Raw genomic sequence first — 15,707 nt, forward strand, 5'->3', positions numbered from 1 at the left:
GTATCAAATTAAAAAGAAATGCAATGCCCTATTTGACCCCCTTTTTTCTTTTTGAAAAGACTTCATGGCAAGGAAAAGAAGATAGTACACTATACAGACGGGAAAATAAGAAATGGAATGATATGATAGCTCATCTCCGACCACCCTTGCTCATGTTACTGAACATCAGCTTGAAGCCATTGCACAGAGCATTCATGTCCGGGTAAGGGTTCTTTTGCAGTTCATAGCCCTGAGGAATAACCTTGACGGGCCAGTTTTGAAGTCGTGCATGTTCGCCTGCCTTGAAACATAGGTAGAAGTAACCGGGGTATTTGGCATTGATGCAGAAGGCATATGCCGAACGGCGAGGGTTAGCCTTGGTGTAGGTCTCGAGCCATTGATCTATCAAATTGTTAGAAATAGAAACCCACAAATCGCTGTCATAAAAACATACCCGTCTCGGCTTTGTTGCCTTTCTGGAACTTTTCGTGCAGAACCATCTCGCCCACCTTCTTGGCCATCGCCTTGACATGGTTGACGATCAGGTCGTCCAGATCGCTGTAACTGTAACGACCACCGACCCTAAGGACACGACCGACAGAGAACTCGTTCTCTTTATCAAGTTCAAGAACATCAATGTGTTGATACACACCTTGTTCCACCTTCCAGGTGACGGCCAAGTGATCGTGGCCCCGGGAGGACGGCCGGATTACAACATCGCCAGGGCTCTGGGAGCCCAGGTATTCCTCAGCTTGCGTTGAGTTGAAAGGCCGGAAAAGTGGGTGCTTGATAACACGCATGGCCTGGCCACCGCGCTGTGTTGTCTCCTGCAATGACTCCTTATCAGCTCGCTCTTGCTGGTCGTCCCAGTCGCCAAAGCCATGGTCTGGGTTTCGGCGAGATGGCTGAGTGACCTGCTCTTCACGCAGAGACACATTGCAAGAGAATGTCTTGCGGTTGAGGAATAGTATCTTGGCAGGGACAGTCTGGTGGGGCTGGTATACGTTGCGCACTTGAACTCGATGGTCAAGACCAAGTTCGGTTTCGGCCACGAGCACATCCACCCCGCAGTCCAACTTGGCCTCAATGTGGTCGTCGAACACCCGCTTGATGGCAATAGGTACCACCATACCAACCGTGAGAGATTCAGGCGTCTCACCAGTGAGCATTGTAAAGATGTCGTCTGTGCCGAGGAAAACGAATTGCTTACGCAATTCTTCGTATGGCTGTTGCAATTCAGCTCTGATTGTCTCAAGAGTAGCACGCTTGCGCTGGTTGAGATTCCTCTCCAGCTGCTCTGCATACTCTTCCAGAATCAGATCGTTGACACGATCCTGTGCCTCCTCGCGGAAGAGCTTCCGCATGATCGCACCTGTGCCATTCTCATCATTCTCGGCCTTGATGTCTTCCTCGTCCAACTCCAAAGCATCGGCAGCCATCTTGCGTGCAATGTCATAGTCTTCGGGGTGTACACGAGTGTTGTCCAGTGGATCGGCATCTGGATCGGCATTTTCAAAGTCGATATAAACGAAACTGGCACAGTTGTTCCAGACCTTGACACCCATGGCCGGGTATTGGGCGTTGACACCAAGCAATTCCACTCGATTGTTAACAACGCCGCCGTTCATGTTGACAATTTTGAGCAGGTGAGCAGCCTTTCGAGGTCCAAGACCACAGACATACGGTAAGAGATTGGCGGTCGCTGTGTCGGCCACTGCCTCGTTAAGATCGACACCCACAAGGTTGACCATGTCCACTAAAGCGGTTTCCAGCTGCTTGAGAAGCAGATCCTGAGATACTAATTGCTGGCCTGGCTTGAATTGGATGGAGACAATATCACGGCCCAAGGATGCATATTCCTTGAGCGGGCTTTGCAAGTAGCGACCCAGACCCACGCAGTAATGGGTCAACGGCCCGAAGCCAGGGTTGTCGCTTCTGGCACGAGGACTGTTGTGATACAACCTGGCAACCTCATCGTTGACGATGACCACCTCCAACGGGTCACTGACTTCTTCATCGCGGTCATCTGTGTAGGAGGCGCCGCGCATATCCTTCTGCTCGACAAGCTCAGACAAAAGCTTATATAGACGGCGTGTTTCTGGCGTCATTCCCGAGACACCAATGATATCCGGTCGACGGCGATCAATCAAATCCACGAAAGCGGCTACGTTGGCGCCATCTGCAATTCCACGGCTCTCATCTCCCAATGAAAGATCGACGAACTTGCCATTCTCCAAGACACGACCATCTTCTTCTGTGTACGCCCAGTGAATGGGATCCCTACCCACTTGTCCGGATCCCGTGGACAGGGTGAGAACACGGGGCACAGTGCCGAGGACCATGCCCTTCGGTTTATAAGGTGCCTGATCCAGGCGCTGTGAGAACGCTTCACGGCACTCCTTGGCCACATGGTTCTCACATTCCTGGCGAATGTTTTCTTTGACACTACGATTGATCAACTTCTCCAATTTTCCAAGAGCCAAGTCCAGCACGTCGCGACGGACACGGTTCCATGCATCAGCAACTTCGCTGTAGTTGTCTGACTCGATGTCGGCGTATAGACGAGAGCGGAATTGATCAAAATTTTCAAAGCGGACCCGAACATCGACCAATCCTTCTTCCTCGGCCTTGAGCATGCGCAAGAACATTTCTGGGCGGCGAGCAATGTCACTAAGCTGTTGGTTCCGCAGATATTTGAATTCAGCGTAAGGGTGTTGTTCATCAATCCGGCGAAGCCCTTTTTCTGTGCGGAAACAGTCGACAACTCCGTTCATGTAATAAGCCTGTCGAATGACCTTGCGCATTTTGGGACTAAGGGCAAGCTCTTCGGCAAACATGGTTTTTGCGGCCTTCAGAACATGCGAGCTATTGGAAAAGTCATTGTCGACAAACTGATCCGCCATCCCCTCGGGGTGCTCAGACGGATCTTCGGTGTATTGTCGGCGACCATCTTTGGAGGCATTCTGAGCAAAGGCATCTGCAGTGATTCCGAAGGCACGCACCATGCCGTAAGCCTTGCCATTTCGAACCCGCTCAAAGAATGATCGACCAGTTGCTTTGCGTCGTTGTGTCTCTCCATTGGCTTCACCATTCAATTGGTTCAAATCGCGTAGCTGTGAGGAGTATTGGAAATGAATGTAATCTTGCACGTCCTGAAGCTCCTCCATGCTGGCGGCAGCAGCAAGTAGATCCTCCACATTGGAGTCGTTAACGTTGAAGAGATCACGCAAGCTGTCATAAGACTTTTGAATCGTACCGCGCTTATCAACCAAAGCGCGGAATTTGAGGTCGTAGTCGAATATGTCCCATAGATCGGTCATGTTCAGAAGCTTCTCGGCGCGGATTCTGTATTGAGCGGAATCGTCGCCCTGGTTGGCTTCATCCATATCCTTAACGGCATGGATCATGTAGTCCTTGCGGTGTTGGAAGATAAACGGCACTTCCCAATCATCAGTGATTAAAAACTCCAACATCTTAGCAACGGAACGCTGGAAAGGTTCCCGTAATTCAGGCTCCATGCGCTTCTTTAGCAACATCAAGTTTGAGATCCAGACGGCTTCCTCCCGGAACTGATCCTCAGTCAAAGTGACATGTTTATATGGCTTGCGAGCAACCTGGTGGCGCTCGGGTTCATCGACGAGACGAATTTCATTATCGTCTTCGGTCAACATCCGCTCGGCTAGTTCGGATGGTTCAAAGACGTCCTTTAAATCGAGATGACGTTCTTCGGTCTGTTTGTCCGCATCCTCTTGATCTTCCATCTGCAATGCGAAGTCGTACTCGGTGCCGTCACCAAATGCAGCACGCATATCCTCAAGCGCATTTTCGTCCAAGCCCGATGTGTCAGTCGGAATGAGTCCAGTCTTGTTGACTCTTGACGCAGGCGCAACCTCAAGGTCATCTCGCTCACGCTGAGCCTCGTCGTCGGAGAAAGTGTCCTCCTCGATGAAATCGTCCATCTCATCGCGCATCACGCGGCGCTGGCCTGGTCGGGCGTATTGCTGTGCTTCCTCTTCTTCGTCTGAGTTGAAAATATCATCGACGCCGTGGGACGGTTGATGGCTCTCGCGATCCTTGCCTCGCTTCAAGCGCTTGAATTTCGACTAATATCAAAGTATTGTTGGTTAGCAAGACATCAAAGTCATCGCGATAGCTTACATACCTCTGTGGTTGGTCCTCGTTGATGGCTTGGGGTGTGCCCAATGAGTTCCAAATCGTCTTCGTCTAGGTGCTCTTCTTCACGAGCAGCACGGGGACGTTTCTTGTGTTTGCGATGGGCGCGTTCGTCCTCCTCATCTTCGTCAACGATGAAGCCTTCGCGAACCTAGTATTTTAAAGATATATCAGCCAACCAATAAAGCTTCCTGGGCTCAGGACCGAGACTCACGGCGCGAGCGGCCTCCTCGTCATCCTCCTCTTCATCTTCTTCCTCGCTGGAGTCATTGTAATGGTTTGTAGTCCCCGCGCCCTGGCGGACCTCACCATCGTAGTCATCGGGAAGCTCCTCATCATTCTCATCATCGTCCATGATCGCCTCACCCTCGACCAGGTCGCGAAGGCTCATCTTGCCCGAAGGTGAAGATCCCTATTCGGAGGGACCAAGGAGCGATTGAAAATGCAGCTTCAAGTAGAAAGTTTTGAGATGATGGGCGCAAGTATGAGTCTCGGTAGTGCTCAATGTTTTAAGATAGTTGGAAGTGCAGAGGGGAAGATGAAGCTGAAGCAACAAGTTGTAAAGAGCAAGAATCGCGGCCATCGGCGAGGGAGGACGCGGGTGGCGGTGATTGGCTAGTGCCTCTGTGGCTGAACGCTGGCCACACCAGCCACTGTTGAGCCAAGGTGTGGCTTGACTTTGATATCACGTGAATCATTGTGTGGACAAATGTACATCGAACGATAACCCCTAGTCAAATCCTCAATATGCATATTTCATTTGTATTATTACATTTTTCAGATTTAAAGTTTATATATTGTACCATCTATACGTACAATATTGTACAATATTGTAAATACTGAACATAAAACCGGATATCAACTTCTCAACCCAATCCAGCCGGAGTGGAACCCCCCCCGAACACCTATTGTTTCATTAATAGTAGCGGGACTTTGTCTGAAATCCATGTAGATCCTCTGAAAGTTTTCTCCCATCCCTCAGTTTGGCGCCGACTGGTACATCTTATTTATAGTTGGTCAACTCGACGCGCCCGAAAGGTCCAATCAGCGTCGCCAAGAACATCGCAAGGTGATATCGGCTTCCCCGCTGTTAAACTCGGGGGTTCTAACCACTCTACATCGGCTTGGGTAAAACCATTTTGATATTCTTTCTATTCTCTCTCTCTTTTTAAACTCTCATCTTTTCTTTCGCGTCCTTGAGTTGCTGCAACTCCTACCCCTCCAAAGCGCCATGGCGGACCCGTTCCAGGCCCGCACGTTGAAACGCAAGAACGTCAAAGGTCTTGCTCTCAACGCTGCACCCAAACCCGCTGCGGATGAAGCCCTTGGATCGAACGGAAACAGTGAAAGCAATCCCACAGATACCCTCGAAATTGGCTTGGAGTTTCGCCTTGATCTTCGCAGTGAGGACTTGGTCACATTAAAGGAACTTGGCGCTGGAAATGGAGGTACCGTATCCAAGGTGATGCACGCATCTACCAAGGTAGTGATGGCTAGAAAGGTGCGTATATGTCTCTTGCTTTCCCCCCGACTTGTCAGCCAATTCTGATTCCGTATCTCCCCGCAATAGATCATCCGTGTCGAGGCCAAAGAAAACGTGCGGAAACAGATTCTACGAGAACTCCGAGTCGGACATGACTGCAATTGTCCCAATATTGTCACTTTTTACGGTGCATTCCAAAACGAAGCCAGAGATATTGTGCTGTGCATGGAATACATGGATCTCGGGTAGGTGGATTAACGTGGGATTCGAGGAGGACATAGCTAACTTACAACCAGATCTCTTGATCGTGTTTCTAAAGATTTCGGCCCTGTGCGAGTCGACGTGCTAGGAAAGATCACCGAGTCTGTCCTGGCTGGTCTTGTCTACCTATACGAAACCCACCGCATTATGCACCGTGATATCAAGCCCTCCAATATATTGGTCAACTCCCGCGGCAACATCAAGCTTTGTGACTTCGGTGTCGCTACCGAGACAGTCAACTCAATTGCCGATACATTTGTCGGCACTTCCACATACATGGCACCCGAAAGAATCCAGGGAGGAGCTTACACGGTTCGTTCAGATGTATGGAGTGTGGGCTTGACAGTCATGGAGCTGGCTGTGGGAAAATTCCCCTTCGATCATTCCGACTCGGCTGCTGGAAACCGTGCCAGCGCAGGGCCGATGGGTATTCTCGATCTTCTTCAGCAAATTGTCCACGAGACGGCACCCAAGCTGCCAAAGAGTGATGCTTTCCCGCCTATTCTGCATGATTTTGTTGGAAAGTGTCTTTTGAAAAAATCCGAGGAACGGCCAACGCCTCGAGAACTATATGTATGCTGATCTTTTCCTTATTTTGTTTGGTGACGAAATTATACAATACTGACCTCCTCCAGGACAAGGATGCTTTCTTGCAAGCCGCCAAGCGGACGCCTGTTGACCTTGAGGGATGGGCAAGGAGCATGGTAGATAAATACAACCGCAAGTCCTACCTAGGACCGCCAGCACCGAAATCTCTCCGGGGTGCTCAGACGCCAACTTCAAACCCGAGCCCATCTCCTGTTGCAGCTCCCACATCAGCAACTATTGGAAAACCGCTACCCATCAGCAAGTCAAGCCGAACCCCAACATCCAGCGACCCCCGGATTGCCAACGAATATTCCTCCAACCCCCGTTACTATGAGCCACAGCCCCAGGCCCAGCTCCAGACCAAATCCCAGCCTCAGTCTTCTCATTATTACTCATCGTCTGGATCCACGCGGTCTCCGCAGCCTCCCTCCCTGGAGAACCTCTCACTTGAAGAAAAAGACGATGGCCCTTCGCGTGTGGGTCGCCCCCCGATGCGCCAACGCGGCGAACCCGCTTCCGCGATCGATTCTCGAAATCCAATGAGCTTCTCCCGCTCGGCGAGCTCCCATAATTACAAATACGGCACCAGCTTGTCCAACTCGACAATGCCACTGCCACTGCGCGCCCCTCCTCCAAATGGACTGCCACCTACTCCACCAGTCCCAGCAGGTGGGAACTGGCGAAGCCAGCCCGGTGCAACACCTCGTTAATAAGGTGATTGTTTGATTGATGTGCTCAAATATGATCTATTGTCAGGTTCTTTGTCCTCTCCCATGTCATGTCATGTTTATGTTCAGATGTACTTGCATATCTACCTAAAACTCAGCTTTGCAACACAACCTCGATTGCCATTGCGGACTGCCATCTTGGCTACATTGCCTTTTTCTTCTATCTGATGTGTTCAAATGATCTTGATAGAACCCCAGGATAAAGCCCAGACAACCCACCTTGACACCGAATCCTCATTCTCCTGTCCGTTCGTGGATCTCCTTCTTTTCATTCTTTTTCTTTGGTTCTTTCATTTCTCTATGACTGTGTTGATTGGAATACCTAGCAATGGCCCTTTGTTGTTCATTCTTGATTCCATCTCTTGTCTGCTGGGATGTCTTCCTGCATTACACGGCGTACATAAACAAGTCCAATTTTATATCCATTCCAGATCACTTTTCTAGTCATGCACCAGCTTAGATCCACAATGCAACCTACCCTCCCTTTGCACTGCCTACCCTGACACGACACTATCGAAATGGGCTACGCAACCCAATTAGTATAGCGCTCGGAGAACTAAATACCTGAACACATCAATATCTTACTTGATTGTAATAATACCCATATAGAAATCCAGCCACAACAACAAATCAAGGTATACATACAGAGCTCATGTGTTGATCAAACTGCGCCTGGACCAAAAAACAAACAGCACAACATGACCAAAAAAAGCCCATGAGCAAAACAATATCGCAATGAAAATAAATGTCGACAGAAACGTCAAGTCCCAAACGCCATAAAGCAAACGCCAGCCTCCCATGACAGATCAATCAAAACCTCTATTTCATCATCAGCTCAGGGCCAGCTAGAGGACTAGGACCAGGTGGTGCAGGAACAATATGCGGGGTCGAGGGTGCAGGGGTAGGAGCGAGGTCAGGTGTCGGTCCCGGGGTCGAAGTCGAAGCTGAGGCTGAAGAGGACTTTCCGCCTCGAGTGCTATTGCTTCCGCCACGGCCAGAGGCTGAAGCACCGCCACGACCGCCACGGCTTTCAGTAACGGGCGAGGCAGTTGATCCGTTCTTCTCAGTGGTGTGCTTCTCGCCCTCAGTCTTCTTATTGCCTCGCGGGCGACGCGATGTGCCGCCTCGAGAGCCAGGGCCACGCAATGGCAGGCCAGTATCTTGAGATATAGGCACAGCCGCGGCAATTGGAACATGCGGGTGTGAGACCAAAGCGCGGCTCCGGCCTGTTCCTCGGCCGCGCCCACGACCACGTTTGATTGTACCGTCGGCTCTGCGAATAAGTCAGCAAAAATTGAAATACGTGAACAACGTGATTAGACATACCGTTCCACCTGGATCTTCTCGCCGTCTGGCACCAAGGGTCCACTGTAGACGAAGAACCCATCCTTACTGGCAGCTGCCTGCTCCTGCCACACCATCTCGCTGTCGTCGACGAATGGGTCATCACGGTCGTATTCTTCAACCTTCTTGCGGCGCTTTTTCTTTCCATCACTTGCCTCAGATGGCGCACCATTGGTTCCTGCACCGGTACCACCCATAGCAACATCACCATCCACGTCACTATCACCACCAGCATCCATGCTCAGATCCTCATCAGCGCTCTCGCCTGCAGAGATTCCCTTAGCGTTCTTGTCGGTCTTCTCCAAAGCGGCTCCAGCTGCTGCTACCCGAGCCAGGCGTGCTTTATGTGCAGCCAGACGAGGATGCAAAGCAGCAAAGCCATACTGCTCTTCTGCGAGTCGCGCAAAGTTGACAATCTGGTTACCCTTGTTCAGCGGGACGTGGACGATGATATTGGGCGTGCTTCGTGAGTCTGGGGACTTGGCCGATTCATCGACCCCACCAAACAGTGCATTGGTGATCAGGCCAGAGCCTTGAGGTAGATGAGGCGTTTCCTTGGCAGGTCGGGCGGGCTTGGGAGATGGTGCTTTTGATGCCGGCGTAGCTGCGCCCTTTTCTTTCTTGGCGCTCGGGGCCGATTGCTCTTTTGGTGGGTCCGTTGGCTCGGCTTCCACTGCTTGGAATTGTCGAGGAGGAGTCGGCTGTATGATAGGTTCCGATTGCGCAAGAGGTTGAGGTTGACGGGTTGTTGGTGGAGATAATTCGGGCTTAGGAGCCTGTGAGGGAGGTGGCCGTTGCTCGGTAGGGGGATACGGTGTAGTGTAGTGGTTGGAATATGACATTGGCTGTGGAGTGTGCATCGCTGCGTGGGAGGGAGACGATGCGGGAAGAGGCGATGGCGCCAAGGATGGGTGAGAGGGCGTGGGAGCCATCATAGGCGGCACCGGCGAGGAGACTCCGGAAACATGTCCAGAGGTAGATCGTGCAAGCGGGGTGTAGACATGATGGTTCTGGTTAGGCGGATCGATGATGCTGGAAATCGCCGGTGATGCGCTAGCGCGATAACCATTGCGTGGTGACAACGCGCGAGCAGAAGGACTATATGCGGGAGCTGGAGATGGATTGTCGAATGCAGAGCGAATTGGATCGAAGTTTTGTCCACTTGTTCTTTGAGGTTGCAAGGGTTGAGGTACTGGGGTTTGCGATTGCGGACGTGGGGGCTGCAGTGGTTGTGACAGCTGGTATATCCCACTGGGCGCTGTAGGAGGGTGTGGGCTTTGAGAATAAGAGGGAGGTTGAGCCGGCTGGATAGACTGAGTAGGGTGGGTAGGCTGGGATTGAGGCGCTGACAGGGTTGGAGGGCCTTGGGCGTCCGGCGCAGGAGCCCTTGTAGTTTCTTCCGCGGGCTCCAGCTTGGGTTTTTTGCGCGAGCTGATTGTACCAGTTGATTTTTCTCGAGGGCGACGAGGAGCGCGGGCCGGTTTCTCCTTGATTTCTTTAGGTTCCTTGGATTCCTTGGGTTCTTTATTTTTCTTGGCTAGTTTTGCGTCGGGTTCGTCATCCTTCTTACGACGCGACCGCCTAGAGGTACCGGAGGCACGTCGGGCGCTTGTGTCGGGTTTGGCGTCCACGTCAATGGTTGGCCCCTCTGCTTTGGGTACACCCGCTGTAGGCGGATCTGTAGACATAATTATTGTGACAATTATGAGCGATTCACAAATTGATGGCTTTTAATCAAATCCAGGTGTGGTGGTGATGAACTTGATTTGGGGGTTGTTGAAGTCGGTCGCGAAGACGTGTACAATTATGGTTGTATTCAGATTGCGAAGGTTGCCAAAGCGGAAAGATGGGAGATGAAACACAAAGAAGATAAGGGAGATCTGTGTGGGTGACGGAAAAAAAGAACACGGGTAAGAAAACCGCAGGGAAAGGATGAAGAAACACACGGGGAAAGGGAGAGAAGGAGAGGGTAAAAAAAGGCAAATAGGGTAGGAAATCGGGGAAGAGAAAAGGAAAAAAAAGAGAAAAAGGGAAGAAAGGGGAGACGAAGGGAAAGCAGATTATTGAATTGGGGTTAAAGCAACTATTATTTGCTAACTTTCAAGGTACATACTACTGTAAATTGATATGTCAAAGCTCTTATATACTAGGAAATCTGACTAGTTCAGATATCATTGGTATTATTTATTTACATTTATATCTATATCTATATCTACATCATTAGAATTAGAATTATATAGGTTTTTATTCTAGCGATGAGTCTTGAAGATTAATCTATTCCCTTTGTATAAGTTGTTCAAATTGTGGTACCTCAAATGCATCTATACTACTTTTCTAAGGTTCCCAAGATTTATCTGTGTATATGGCTTAGTTTCAAATTCGGTGCCTATATAATATCAATCTGACTGATTGTTGATTTATTTTGATGTCTCATTTCAGATTTGCTTTTCAAAAAGTCTGTTATAGTTATACTCATGTGAAGGTAACATTCATCTTTGTGTATCCCAGTTGAAGCTCATGACACAGTCAACAGTTGCATAATTGATACTAATTATGATTACACAAAGAAGTACTACAGCAAATATCTGCATAAATCCCTCAAAGAACGCACAACAATATAGTATCGATACAAGATCATTGTATATTGACAAGAAGGATCGACGAATTTGTATAGATAGATGTGAGGAACCTGATTAGGACTAGCACATCCGCTGGCTTTCACTAGCCCAATACAGTTAGACTATTCTGCAGCCCCATTTTTAGCTTTGGGAGCCGCATCCCCCGCGCTGACATAACTCATCACTTTTTTTTCTCTTCTTTGCATTATTGATCATATCATGGCTTTTCGTGGTGAACGCTTTGTCCTGGACTTGGATGATGAATCTGGTCCAGAGATTCCTTCTCAATCCCCATTCTCTCTCGTAGGAGAAATTCAAGAACGGGTTCCCTCCACCGCCATTCCCCCGGCACCAAAACTGTCAACCTCAACTGGTTTCCCAGCACCTCGCCAGCGCAAGCCATCCTCCTTCAAACAGCGACGAGCAAACCAGTCTACTGTCGCAGATCCCACCCCAGCTCCACTGACCGCACCGACCGTTCAAGATGACAAGCAAACTATCGACGAGGAGAACCGCCGCCATCTGGCGTCCATGTCGGACGCGCAGATTCAACGTGAACGTGAAGAGTTAATGGAACAGATGGACCCGGGCCTCCTTGAACGCTTCCTTCGAAGAGCAAATATTGAAGAGGATACACTGACTGGTGACGAGACTGCCTCGCCGACACCTACAGATGAAAAGTCCTCCAAGCCGAAGAAATCGGTATCATTCGATGTGCCTGACATTGCACCCGTTTCATCCAAATCCACACCCTCAACTGCGCAACCCCACTCTTTACCAAAGCCTTCATCGGTGTCTTTGCCGCCGCACCCCAGAAATGAAGACCTTCCTCCATCCGCACTTCCGAAAGACCTTCACCCCGCTTCTCAACGCCCCTCCCTCGACCCGGCAACCCTAGAAACCTTCCACTTCCCTCAGCCAACCAGGCCGATGCCAGTGCTTGATCCGTCTTCGCCTTCCTTCCTGGCAGATCTACAGTCACATTACTTTCCAGAGATAGCGCAGGACCCTTCTACACTGTCCTGGCTCCAACCTCTCTCCGCCGACGAAGAAGACCCAGACTCAACATCTGCCTACCACCCAGCCAGCAGTGCTATCTCCTTGGCACCGTCAGCGGTCCGCTTCTCGCTAACAGGCACAATCCTCGCCCCCGAGACTTCTCTTTCTCTGCCGACGACCATGGGTTTACACCATCACGGCGACGACCCTCATGCAGCGGGATATACAATCCCGGAGTTGGCCATCCTCGCACGCTCGACATTCCCCGCACAGCGATGTATTGCGTGGCAAGTGATCGGCCGAATCCTGTTCCGTCTTGGTCGGGCAGAGTTCGGAGAACGGGGTGGGCAGTTGTCTGAAGGGCTCTGGTTTGTCATTGAGAAAGAAGGTGTTGTTGCCGGTATGCTTGCTGAAGCGGATGGCGATGCTGGTCAGACTCTGGGCAGAAATAAGAGCAAACCTTCTCAAGACCAAAAGAGTGCCGAGGAAAACCCTAATCTCATACCTGTTGCTTCGGGTGTTGGTCGTCATGCTAGTGCTGCTGCTTGGGCCGTTGAGGGTATCTGGTTGTGGCAGAAGGGTGGCGGTGGTGATCGCGGCCTTCTGAAGGAGGGCCAGCACAGATCGACCTAAGAGTTGCGTCGTATCTTGTTCCATGGTCTTCTTAACATTACGATTTAGGAGTAAATAGGATCTTTTATATGCATAGAGTACAACATCGATGATGATACGAGTCCAGTCTTATTGTGGTATTGTAGCAGCTACAATCCTACGTCTGTAAACAAAATGTCCCATCATGCCCATATGTACTTGCATCCAAACCTTGGCCACCTTCTACCCTCGCCCACTGCAGCTACCGATGTAAGGATCGCCAAGAGGCAGACCGGTATCCGCAGCAGTACAGGGTCGAAGATGGGACCCAAAGTCAAATGCAAGCATTACAACATTGCGTTGCATGGGGCTCGTGCCATAGCACTTGTTTGTAATGGTAATTGATATATCGCATCCGATACAGAGCTTATTCACTCCCGAAGAAGGAATTTCAAGGCATGGTTCTCGCCTTGCGCTCCACCTTACAGCGCGAATGGGTTCTAGGAGAGAGAATTTCACGTAAGTAGAACAAGCAAAGCAAGAAGAAGGAAGAAATAAATCCCACAAGGGAACATGGGTATTAGTATCATGTGATCATCTATGGCTGGTCAAATGCCCGCTTCCATATCAGGCGAAAACACGAGTCCGCTTCACGGGGCTACCCATGCGAAGAGGAGGAGCATTTCCGCCGGCCATACCATTCAATAGACGACCCATCCCCTCCACATCCAATTCGCCACGTTGGAGCATCAACTGGTCGATCTCGTCCGTGTCTTCCTGCTTCACAGCAGGTTGGCTCTCTTCATGGTCAGACTCCTTCAATTTCGGAGCAAGGATCGTGAGCTGGGATTCTGCTGCGACAAGTACATCAAATGATTGTTTCTCAGCTTGTCGAGAATGACGAGCTGGAGCCGGCAGGTGGCCGATTGCCTGGAAATTCTGACCCATAAGATTCACGTCTTGGAAGGGAGATAGTCGACAGCGGTTTGAGGAATCGAAGGTGCCTGTGGACTTGACGGCGTTCCGCCAAAGAGATAGGAGACTCGTGATTATAGCACTCTGGCGGCCGTGACGGAGCAGAATCGACTCATCGGGCAAGGCATCTGATGAAGGGTTCGTCTGCAAAACCGAGATCTGGCCGCGGTGGGAGGGGCTGGCTGTGCTCATAGAACCCTTCAACAAACCATCTTCGCGAACGCGCCTGGTGGAAGGTGTCATGGGAGCAAACCGGGGCCGCTGCTCCGTCTCAGAGTTGCTGTTGGAAAGCGGAGTCATGATACGACCACTAACTGCATATGAAGCTAGTGAGCCGCCAGTGACACCTTGAATGCTTGTCTGGCGGTGCAGTGGGCCCTTTGCAGCCCCAGGCCCGGCGCCTTCAATATCCCACACGCCCCATTCGCCATCCTCAAGAAGTACCATCACTGCTCGGCCGCCGAGCACCCAGTCCGCATCGATAATCCTCTTTCGTCGAGGGATTCCTACGGGACCTTGCTCGAAGCCAGGATACAGGGTGATTAACCACCGACCTTCTGTGTCGATGGTTTCGTAATCTTCTTGCGGTAGTGAGCTTCTCCGTTTAGGTTTCGAAGCTTTCTTGACGGAAAAACATGAGTAGATCTTGACGCATCCACTGTGGAATGCGACAAGCAGGTTGGCGTGACGGATGGATGGCCATGTTGATGGGTTGAAAGCAATCCTCTGCGCAGGCGCAGGCAAGAGCCGTCGTTGAGAGATGATTTCTTCATCCAAGAGATGGAATGAGCCCGATGATTCGCGAATAGGGATACGGTGCAGCAAGAGCGCACCGCAACCCTCAGCAGAATGCGTAGCTACAAGCAGGTCCCATTTCCCATAGCTTCCAAAGCGACCCCGTGACTTCCTTTGGTCTTGCTCTTCTTCAAACTCATGGCAGGTGAAAGTAAGAGATAGACCACGCGGAATGTCTTGATGAGTTGTGGCTCCATTGACTGTGAGAGTTTGGATGTTCCAGCTTTTTGAGTCAGTCTGCGCAGGGTGTGGGGGAACAAGCGGCAGAGTTACGACCTTAGTCGAAAGATCGGAGCAGATGGCCGACACAACGATTGTATTTCTCAGGATGGGTGGGAAGGGGTCTAGGGGTGAGCGAGCTTCTTCAGTAAGAACTCGGGGCACTGCCACATCTAGCACTCGGCTTCCAAGGGGAATATCAATTTGTCGCAAAATCTCTTCGTATGGAGCAGCAGGATTAACCTCACTCTCCTCAAGACTGAATTCGAAGGCGGGTTCCTCTTCTTCTGGCTCGGGCTCCCCTTCTTCGTCGGAGTCAATAATCATGACCGAGTTGTCCGCATTGTTTTCTGCGCGCTTGGGATTTTGTTCTGTTGCTGACTTCAGTTCCGAGAAACGTTTTCCTCCTCTCCAGACTACTTTCAATCCAGTGTCGTAGCCGTAAACAATGATCGATGAGCCATTGGGGGCTCGTAGCGGGTAGCCCTTAGCCGTGTGGATGCGATGGGGGAGCGGATAGCTAAAGATTTTTACACAACAACTATCAGCTCCAAATCAAGTAACATGGTGGAAGCGCATTATGCATACCTGATCTGTAGGCCATCATCCCTTGTTCGGACCAAGGGAGTGGTCGGAAACGAAGGCATTGTGCTGGTTGCGATGCTGTTGAGCTACTAGGAGCTTCAAGCACAGGCGCCGGAAGGCACCACAGGGAGGATAATCCGGAGATCTGCGACTCTGAAAAAGATTCAATACCTGTGTGCTTTTTGTATAAGCAAAAGCAAACAGAAAGCACGGTGTAGAAAGTAAAGTGAATGGAAGGTTGTGTAGATGGAGAAAGGAAGTTGTTTTGGTCGGGAAGCAGAGAAAGTCGATCCAATCCGCGTTCCAGCGCGTCCTTCAACTTCCACATTCAGCCTCTCAGCATGTCTTTTGGTCGACGCATCGTTACTT

The 15,707-nt window shown here is 50.6% G+C and overlaps 6 protein-coding genes across 6 annotated transcripts; 3 read left to right on the forward strand and 3 right to left on the reverse strand.

Moving 5' to 3' along the window:
• Positions 1-130: 130 nt before the first annotated feature.
• spt6 (chromatin-remodeling histone chaperone SPT6) lies at positions 131-4,543 on the reverse strand (the record flags this gene model as incomplete). Its single annotated transcript, XM_057241810.1, has 4 exons — positions 131-381; positions 434-4,082; positions 4,142-4,303; positions 4,367-4,543. 4 exons carry the CDS (start codon positions 4,541-4,543, stop codon positions 131-133), a joined length of 4,239 nt encoding a protein of 1,412 aa, XP_057097169.1.
• Positions 4,544-5,383: 840 nt separating this feature from the next.
• Positions 5,384-7,194, forward strand: ste7 (MAP kinase kinase Ste7; the record flags this gene model as incomplete). The annotated part of the gene is made up of 4 exons (XM_057241811.1): positions 5,384-5,653; positions 5,723-5,880; positions 5,932-6,469; positions 6,532-7,194. 4 exons carry the CDS (start codon positions 5,384-5,386, stop codon positions 7,192-7,194), a joined length of 1,629 nt encoding a protein of 542 aa, XP_057097170.1.
• Positions 7,195-8,031: 837 nt separating this feature from the next.
• On the reverse strand, positions 8,032-10,244 carry N7529_006285 (uncharacterized protein; the record flags this gene model as incomplete). Its single annotated transcript, XM_057241812.1, has 2 exons — positions 8,032-8,485; positions 8,539-10,244. The coding sequence occupies 2 exons, from the start codon at positions 10,242-10,244 to the stop codon at positions 8,032-8,034; spliced, it is 2,160 nt and encodes a 719-aa protein (XP_057097171.1).
• A 1,149-nt stretch (positions 10,245-11,393) lies between these two features.
• Positions 11,394-12,806, forward strand: N7529_006286 (RPAP1 family protein; the record flags this gene model as incomplete). The annotated part of the gene is made up of 1 exon (XM_057241813.1): positions 11,394-12,806. The coding sequence occupies one exon, from the start codon at positions 11,394-11,396 to the stop codon at positions 12,804-12,806; it is 1,413 nt and encodes a 470-aa protein (XP_057097172.1).
• A 153-nt stretch (positions 12,807-12,959) lies between these two features.
• N7529_006287 (uncharacterized protein) lies at positions 12,960-13,169 on the forward strand (the record flags this gene model as incomplete). Its single annotated transcript, XM_057241814.1, has 1 exon — positions 12,960-13,169. The coding sequence occupies one exon, from the start codon at positions 12,960-12,962 to the stop codon at positions 13,167-13,169; it is 210 nt and encodes a 69-aa protein (XP_057097173.1).
• Positions 13,170-13,391: 222 nt separating this feature from the next.
• Positions 13,392-15,400, reverse strand: N7529_006288 (uncharacterized protein; the record flags this gene model as incomplete). Its single annotated transcript, XM_057241815.1, has 2 exons — positions 13,392-15,273; positions 15,342-15,400. 2 exons carry the CDS (start codon positions 15,398-15,400, stop codon positions 13,392-13,394), a joined length of 1,941 nt encoding a protein of 646 aa, XP_057097174.1.
• Between the last annotated feature and the right edge of the window lie 307 nt (positions 15,401-15,707).

Source organism: Penicillium soppii (genome assembly GCF_028829465.1).
Source record: "Penicillium soppii strain IBT 18220 chromosome Unknown utg000005l, whole genome shotgun sequence".
Taxonomy (NCBI): Eukaryota; Fungi; Ascomycota; class Eurotiomycetes; order Eurotiales; family Aspergillaceae; genus Penicillium; species Penicillium soppii.